General features: G+C 35.8%; 1 protein-coding gene across 1 annotated transcript; it reads left to right on the forward strand.

Moving 5' to 3' along the window:
- Positions 1 to 243: 243 nt before the first annotated feature.
- Positions 244 to 3,327, forward strand: LOC113349974 (fructokinase-1-like). The gene is made up of 5 exons (XM_026594023.1): positions 244 to 660; positions 801 to 1,048; positions 1,191 to 1,482; positions 2,406 to 2,558; positions 2,661 to 3,327. The coding sequence occupies exons 1-5, from the start codon at positions 298 to 300 to the stop codon at positions 3,051 to 3,053; spliced, it is 1,449 nt and encodes a 482-aa protein (XP_026449808.1). The 5' UTR covers positions 244 to 297; the 3' UTR covers positions 3,054 to 3,327.
- Positions 3,328 to 9,080: the final 5,753 nt, after the last annotated feature.

A 9,080-nucleotide genomic window follows, 5' to 3' on the forward strand; every position in this document is an offset into this window, starting at 1 on the left:
AGCAAATAAATATGAGTAATACGAGTAAAAAATAGTTTTGAAATTTGGACTCCGCCGATATAGTGGTATTTAGTTACGGAGGGAGTAAAATTTCTCATTATCAAAAAGGAAAAAAAAAATGTTTAGTGGTCCCGCGAAATGTGTGTTCCGTTTAGCCATCCATGAAGCCGTAATCTGCAATTTTTAACCGTCAGATAAAAACAACCCCTTCCTGTCAAGAATCAATGAAAAAGCAATGTGTGTACCTCTTCTCTCTCTTTTCTCTCCCCTCTTTTGTTACCATTTTTCTCTTTCTCAATGCAAACCCTCAAATTCCCAATTTCTTGCCACATATCTACAATCTCACTAAACCATAAGATCGACTATGGATTTTCATCAACAGTATCTCCGCACATTAAACTACCTTACATCGTCAACTGTAAAGGAATTGAAATTTCTACCCAAAAATCTAGCTCCATTAACTCATTTAACTTCTCTGGACACAATGGAGTAGTAGATGGTAGCAGTTTTATAAAAAATGTTAGTCTTAGAGATGCTGATATTGCTACTCTTGGTAATCTCTGTGTTGATATAGTTCTTAATGTTCCTACTTTGCCCCCACCTTCGCTCAATGAGAGAAAAGCTTATATGGAACGATTATCTGCTTCTCGTCCTGACAAGGTTGGGTTTCTTTTATATTTACTCTTTTGTTTTAGGTTTTTCTTAGGTTTTTTTTTTGCTTTGTTGTTGTTGTTGATATTCCTTAAACTGTATTTATATGGGAATTGGTTGAATGTTGATATGAAAAAATTGGTTTTTAGAGATATTGGGAAGCTGGTGGTAACTGCAATGTGGCTATAGCTGCGGCGAGACTAGGACTTAATTGTGTTACAATTGGCAATGTGGGTAATGAAGTATATGGACGTTTCCTTTTGGATGTGCTTCATAACGAAGGGATTGGTATGGTTCGAATGAATGAAAATACTGATGATGTTGTTGAAAGTGTGTTTTATGAAACACTTCTCTGTTGGGTATTGGTGGATCCTTTACAAAGACATGGATTTTGTAGGTAAGATAATTTGAACTGTGGAGTTATTTTATTATATTACTCTTATTGCAATCTATAATGTCCTAGTCGTATTGCTGTAACAATGCTTGTTAATCAAATTGGTTGGGTGCTTCTATTTGATTCATCGTCTTTCTTATTGCAGTCGTGCTGATTTTAGCAGTGAACCTGCATTTGGATGGATGAGAGTTCTGTCTAAAAATGTAAAGATGGCAATTAAACGTTCCAAAATTCTTTTCTGTAATGGTTATACCTTTGATGAGCTCTCCCCTGTTTTGATAATCTCAGTACTTGAGTATTCCATTGAAGTTGGGACATCATTCTTTTTTGATCCCGGGCCACGAGGAAAGACTCTAGCTACTGGGACTCCTGAAGAGCAAAGAGCACTTGACCAGTGTTTGAGGATGAGTGACGTTCTACTTTTAACATCAGATGAGGTCCATTTCACATCTTATTGTAGATTTTTTAGTACGGATTTGATTGTATTTATGATTTATTAGATTGTATCCGTGTAATGACACCTTGTTTTCATATTTTTCCATGTTGACACCAATTGACGCTGGTATTCATGTCGGATATCACAACATCTCTGTTGGCCAAACTTTTATATTTTTGCAACTTAGTTTTATAAAGCTTGGAAAAATGGAACAAGAAAAAGAAGAAAAAACATGGCTGCCTTTTCATCAATATTAGCCTGGATGTAGCTATTTTCTTTTCCTGGGAAGAATGTGTATACCTTTAACCTAACTGTAACTCCCATGTCTCCTATTTAGTGTTTTTAGGTCGCCATGTTGGACGCTCTTACCAATGTCAGACCCGTCACTCGTACTCATGTCGTTGTTTCATAGATCGCTCCCTAGTAGATTTTGCTTAGTTGTATTTTTCTGGCAACCATGTTAAGGAATAACATGCTAGGGATGGTTTTATGAGAATAAAACAACTATTTCATTCTCATATGTCTAAACAATTTCAAGAGCTCTTATTCCCGCCCATATGTCTAAAGTTATTCTACTGTGACATGATAGATGTGACTTTTCTTTATCCATCTAGGCACTTGATAGTCCTTCAGTTGAGATAGAGAACCTCTGACTGCGAGTCTCATCATGATAAATAACAGCATTAGTTATCTCTGCTGTATGTTCAGCCATTCCCACATGTTATGCTAACTAGATTCACGATGTTACAGTGATTGGGAGTGCATCATTCAGGTCTAAACACATTGTTTGTCTTTTTGAGTGGAAGTTATGCATTCATTTCTATGCAGTTCTCATTTTTTCGTTTCATGAAATGATATAGTTGGATGAAAGAACCGTTGTGCATACGCATTTAGCGTATCCTGATTTTAAAATTGATGTGTCAGGCTGAATCATTGACTGGCATCACAAACCCAATTCTGGCTGGTCAAGAGCTGCTTAGGAAAGGTGTGCGCACGAAATGGGTCATCGTTAAGATGGGTCCGAAGGGCTCAATCTTAATCAGAAGTTCTAGTATTACCTGTGCACCTACGTTTAAGGTATGTATTTCTCTTTTACTGCAACCCAGTTTCTATTTGCTTGCATATATAGCAGAGTTCAGGTTCATGTCAGTTGGTCTTAACTTTTTGGACTCCCATCAGGTGAACGTAATTGATACGGTTGGCTGTGGAGATAGCTTTGTCGCTGCTATTGCATGTGGATTTATACACAATATGCCCACAGTTTATTCATTAGCACTAGCAAATGCAGTGGGAGCTGCAACTGCCATGGGTTGTGGAGCCGGTAGGAATGTTGCTACGTTGGAGAAGGTTATTGAGCTTGTCAAGGTTTCAGATCTGAATGAAGATGAAAGCTTATCTAACTTGCTTGATCTGGAAAACATTCCGAACTTACCTGAAATCATACTCCTTTCAAAAGCACTCATGAATGGAATAAATGCTCATATGATGAATCATGTTTCACTCCAAAAAGTGGTTTGCGAGCTTTTGCCCAAGCTTGAAAATGTACACCAAAACAGAATCATTTCATCTTGATGGGAGACGAATAAGAAAGTGCAACTTGAAGAGCTCATAGTAACTTCCTCGAGATGGAATGATTGCCTCATACAGATTTGATTAGTGGATACAGAAATATGATTGATTCCTTTATGTGGGTTAATGTGGAGATGAAATCCTTAGTGGTAGTTTTTCTGACTCCAAGATATCCCACTGATTCAACATGTCTGTATTTATAATTATCAAAGATACAATTTCTGTTGCAATTTTTATCGCAATTGGTCCGCAAGATATTACTGAAATATGTTCTGCAGTTTAAAATGTTGGGCAGGTAATTGTTGATTATCTAGTACCGGTTCCATTCTGTTTGGAAACCTCCACTCGCATGGCAACCTCCTAGAAGGATGAAACAGAGATTGATTTTCAAGTATATCTATTGGGCTCGTCATTTTAATCATTCTCACTGAAAATGGCCTGGCATCGTCATTTTCAATCATCTTCAAAGAACATGGTTTGATCATCGGTGTCCTCGTACTCCCTAGCGATAACGACCTGATGTGGATTGTCCCCCAGAAACCTGGATTCTTCATTTTCATACTCCTTCGGTTTCTGAGAAACAGTTTTATATTTAAAAATTTCATACTTAGAGAAAAATATCTCTATTTTTAATTTCTAATTCTATTTAGTGATGAGGAGAAAAAGACTTTTATTCATTAGGGATGAGTTTGCTCTCTCTCTATATAGGCAATGAGATAAGCTCTGGTTGCATCCATATGGGGCTGCACACACATGGATCAAAGGCCATACAACATTCCCCTGCTTCATAGTGCTTCATATATACCGCTTCGGATGTAGTTTTTCAAATGTAATTCTCTCCTTGATGACCACTGTATCTAAGTTTATTGCTTCACTAAAACTTCGTTAGGAAAATCTAAAGGGACAAAACCTGAACTAAGGGGAAATAGTATAATATTAATAAAAAACTTAGAACAAAATTGGACTAACACATGTTGCGTAAACCTTGAAAACGGAAAAACCCAGTGAGAAAAAACCTGAACGAAAGGAAAATAATACAACGCGATATGTCCAGAAGTTTGTCTTTGCAGAAAACCCAGTATTGATGCAAATAGTATTAGAGCACTGCTCAGTCGAACTTGCAAGTTTGGCAATCTCAAGCTTGTTGTCAATGTTAGATGCACAAAACTATATCTTGATTTCTAGTCTACTAAAGTCAAGTCTCGGACTAGGATTAGAGTATGGTAGTTGAGTATTAGACATCATTGGATAACCCTCGGAGATTGAAGACTGAAGAACAAACGAAGACATTTGGAGAACTTCATCAACAAAGAGGTATGTAAAGACTGAACCAACCTATTTACTCACGATATTTACCATTCTATTTTATAAGACTATGTCGTATCATTTTAGTAGATTTTATATTGCAAAGAAGAAATTTCAAGCCAAACTTGTCTTGATAAATCTCTGGAAATATGATTCAAGCATTGGATGTTCTTAGATCCTTGACAATCTTGGTTAAAAATAATCTATTATTTATTGTTAGAGCATAGCTCGGTTGAACTCACCAAGCGTTGGTATGTCAAGTTTGGTTGTCATATTTTAGTATCCAAACTCATCTAGAGTCGCTTGATTATATACTAGAGTCAACTTCGTTTAGGTTAGACTAGAAAGTCTAGGAACGTTGAGACATACAAGTATTACTCCGAAGACTTGAAGAATGTGAAGAAGTAGCGAACTACAACGACAACATCATCCTTCCACTTGAGGTTAGTAATACTGACTTGAACTTGTTTCATTACTAACGTCTCTTTCAAGTCGTGCTATATTGAAAACATAACTGCGAAGCTTTATATGATGTACATATTGTATAATACTCTAGTGATGTGACATGATCATAATAATATGATCATAGTATTAGGGAATTAGACTACGAAGTATAACGCTTATCTTTTGAACTTCGTAGATATGAGATCGATATAATCTTGTATATATTGTCATGATTATGTGAATGTGTTATGGTGAAGATTTCATCCTAGGAAAAAATGTTTTACATTTGTTTAAAGGAAGTACATTCATGAACTTTTTTTATGAATCGAAAGGGAAATCATTAGGATTATTGGTTCGGCTATTCATTGCAAATCTTTGGATGACCAATATGTGTTAGATGGTAGAACCAATCTTAACTTAACTTATGTTATGTTTCTTGGTATAACTAATCACAATGCCTGACTTATGATTTGGTATGACTGGTTTTTATTAATTGGTGTAACCGATCCTAAGTAATCACCATATGATGGTATGATCGATCCTTGTAATTAGTGTGACCGATCCTAGTAACTGGTGTGACCGACCATAAAAGCTTGTGTAATCGATCCTTGTAATTGGTGTAACCGACCCTAGTGACTGGTGTGACCGATCACAAGTAGATGCCATATATAGATGTAACCGATCCTACCTAATTATTTTTATAAGGTAGTACTAGTACCTACCTGATTACTTTTATAAGGTAACTGGTGTAACCGATCTTGTAATTGGTGTGACCGAAACTGGTAATTGGTGTGACCGATCATAAGAGGGTGTGTAACCGATGCTTGTAATTGGTATAACCCATCCTACTGGATTATTGCGTAATAACGATTCCTACCTGATTACTTTTATAAGGTAGAACTGATTCCCTTGAACTTCAAGATGTCAACATACTTTGAACATGAGCATTAACTCTAATAATTTATTGTTCAAATATATTCCTTCGTACTCAAGGTGATCCTGTGCCGAAATAAATTGAGAATCTTTTAATTAAGGTTTTTGATTTTATATGCTTTAATTACCATCAATTAAATGCATATCTCTAGAGAATAAAAATTAGTAATATGCATTTACTAATTGGAGATTTTCTATTGAGAGATTTCAGAAATTTTGGATAAGCATTTATTGGAATTATGAAAACCGAATTTTGTCATTCATTGCATATCTTGAGAATATTTTCGGTTTTGGAAATTCCTTGGTGTCCAAACATCCACAGTCTATAAATACCTAAGTTTGCATTTCTAGCAAACTATCCTAAAAGCCAGGCAAACTTCATTTCTTGTTGTTTCTGGTGGAGCCATCTATTCGGATAGGAAAGTATCCTAATTAGGTTAAATCGCTTACGACCGCTCATTTAAAGACTTATGTGGGATCAAGAAGATCTACGAGTACCTTTGGTGCGAAACTAGATAATTGCAGTGTTATTAGTTTTCGATTGACTAACGGTTGTTGAAACTTTGATTGCACCTAGTTTGTTTATTCTTGAGAATCTTCTCTTCTGATATAAGATTCACTCAAACTAGATCGAAGTATCGACGTGATCTTTAGAACTGTTATTAGATCTAAAGACATCTTGTGATAATCCATTATCAACAGACTCCGATCTGTGCGTGATTCAAGAGACTCAAGTGGTGTTGTGTAGGTTATTGAAGATTAAAGAATATTTGGGGACAAAGAAGATTTTTATTGGTTTTTGTATCTTATGAATTGTGTGCACAAGCTTGGATCCAACTAGAATAGAATTTATTCGATTGATTAGTTGAGTGAGATCAGCACCGCTTTATAGTTTCTCTTTGAGATCTATATTGATTGATTGCGAATCTAGACTTAACTATTTTGGTAGTTAAAGTTAGATTGATATAACCAGACAAAGGATTTTATTAGATTAAACATAACCGAGTTTGTCAACGACTCATCTATATCTTTAGCAAAGATTGATTTGAGTGGTTACCAAACAGATTCTTTCTTTGCTGTTTGGAATACGATCCAGAGGACTTTCTATTCACATGCGTGACTCTAGAAGTGGAAGGCGCAGGGATACTGAGGGAACTAAGTAGTTGTGGGTAGTCTGCTTAGTCTCAACTACACGAAGTTGGTTTAGGTTTTGTATAACGGCTTATTTCTGAGAGTATTCAAAACTGAACTAGGTCCCGAGGTTTTTATACATTTGGGGTTTCCTCGTTAACAAAATCTTGCTTTGTGATTTACTTTACCTTTCCGCAATTGTATTTGTTTATATAATTTAAAGTAAATACACTTATACGTTAACTCCGTTATACTTGATAGTGATCCTATAGAGTTTGGTTATTACCGAACTTATTATCAAGTATCACACTTTGATAGTCGTATTGTCTCGATCTTGTATCCATAGTCAATCACACAAGTTATCTTGTTGTCGTATAGTCTCGATCTCGTATCCATAGAGGATCACACAAAGTGTAAATACCGAAGTTTTTGTATTGTCTCGACTTTTTCCATAGATGATCACACTTGGTAAGAGGACTTATAGGTTGAAACAAAAAGATTGTGGTATATTTGGGTACCCTCGTCTTTTCATTTATGAACTATTTTTGTTTTAAGTTGATCATTTATAAATTTCCCAAGCAATGATTTTTATTATCTATGGCGATTGAGAATGTTTCAAATTGTTTAAAAAGAGTTTCAAAACATACTGAATTATGGACAAAGGGTAGGTACGCTTACGCATTACGCGTACCCTAATGATATGAGTTATGGAATTAGGAGAGCTATGCATACCCAATACGTGTACCCCATAGTTCTAAGTTCGAGAGCGGGGGGAGGTACGCATACCTTGCACGTGTACCCCTAGAATATGAGTTTGCGAATGGTAGTAATCGTACACATACTCGGTACGCGTATCCCAAAGACATGCTTTCGCGGACTGCCCATAGGTATACATACCCGGAACACATACCTACCCAATTTTGATTTATGAAGGTGCTCATAAACGATTTTTGCAAATATGTTTTTCATTCTACAACTCTCATAAGCACTTCTAAGACAACTTTGTTCAGTAAAACACTATGTATTTGTGAATCATGGTTTCAATCGTGAGTGTTAATGAATACCATTTATGCTTGTAAGTTCAAAAGGCATACTAGCACCATGAACCATCATGGTACATGATTTCAGAACTCTGTACCATAGTGTATATTCTTCTGTGTAATTTCAAGGCTGATTTCTCACATGCTTACATGAATTCCTAATAAGAATTTCATGTAAACTGAAATTTTCTTGGATTTTAAGTTATCTTAACTTGAACTCAAAGATACCAGAGCCTTGAAAATCCATAAATAGGGAGACTCCGCAACAAGATTTTTTTAATCCCCGACACTTATGTATCCTAGTTGTTAAGCTAGAGTCATCCTCTATAACCTAGGTTCTTCATGAATTGTATTCTAGATTACGGCTTTGAAGACTTCACTCAGGCATCCGTGAAGCATGGTCAGACTATCTTTTACCTGATAGTTCTTGTATCTGAATTTTGTTCTTATTGATATTTGAGGTTTTCATTATCTCAGATGTGCAACGAGATAGATATAAATCCAAAGTCATCTTCGTCTCAGACTTTGTGATTCCTCTATAAATATCTTAACTAGGATGGTTAGTAAACTAGGATTCTCAGCTAACTAAGTGTAAGTGTTGCGGATTCATGAGGTTTGTTGGACTTTGTCTATTAGTGCAAACAGATTTCCAAACCTAGATTGAAAAATCCAAAGGGAAATCAAATTGGCTTTTGTAAAGGAAGACTGGTATCAAAAGTGTTCACTTATGTTGAAACAAATCTTAGGATGTAAAGGACGTCATCTAAGGGAATCAATCACATAGAACCTTGCGAGGTTCAAGACACGTATGAAGCACGGCTGCAACTGAATTGCTTGAAGGGTTAATTCGGTCTCAACTACTTTCCAGTTCAAAGTCTGATAGTAGGCTAGTGTTTATAGTGGTTTATATAGTATGGTGTTCAAACCTGGACGAGGTCCCACGGTTTTTCTGCAGGTACAATTTTCCTCGTTAATAAAATTTCTGGTGTCTTGTGTTTTTCCATTTCTGCATTATATAATCTTTTTATCCATATAATAGGAATAACACAAGTTGTACGTAATCAATCTACATAGTTTAAGTCCTTATTAAATGACATCAAAAACAAGACTCGCTCTTGTTGAATTTGTATCTTGAAAGCTAGATTGAAAGTTTCATACTTGTTAGAATTTAGATCTT

The sequence above is a fragment of the Papaver somniferum genome, chromosome 2 (genome assembly GCF_003573695.1).
Source record: "Papaver somniferum cultivar HN1 chromosome 2, ASM357369v1, whole genome shotgun sequence".
NCBI classification, from domain to species: domain Eukaryota; kingdom Viridiplantae; phylum Streptophyta; class Magnoliopsida; order Ranunculales; family Papaveraceae; genus Papaver; species Papaver somniferum.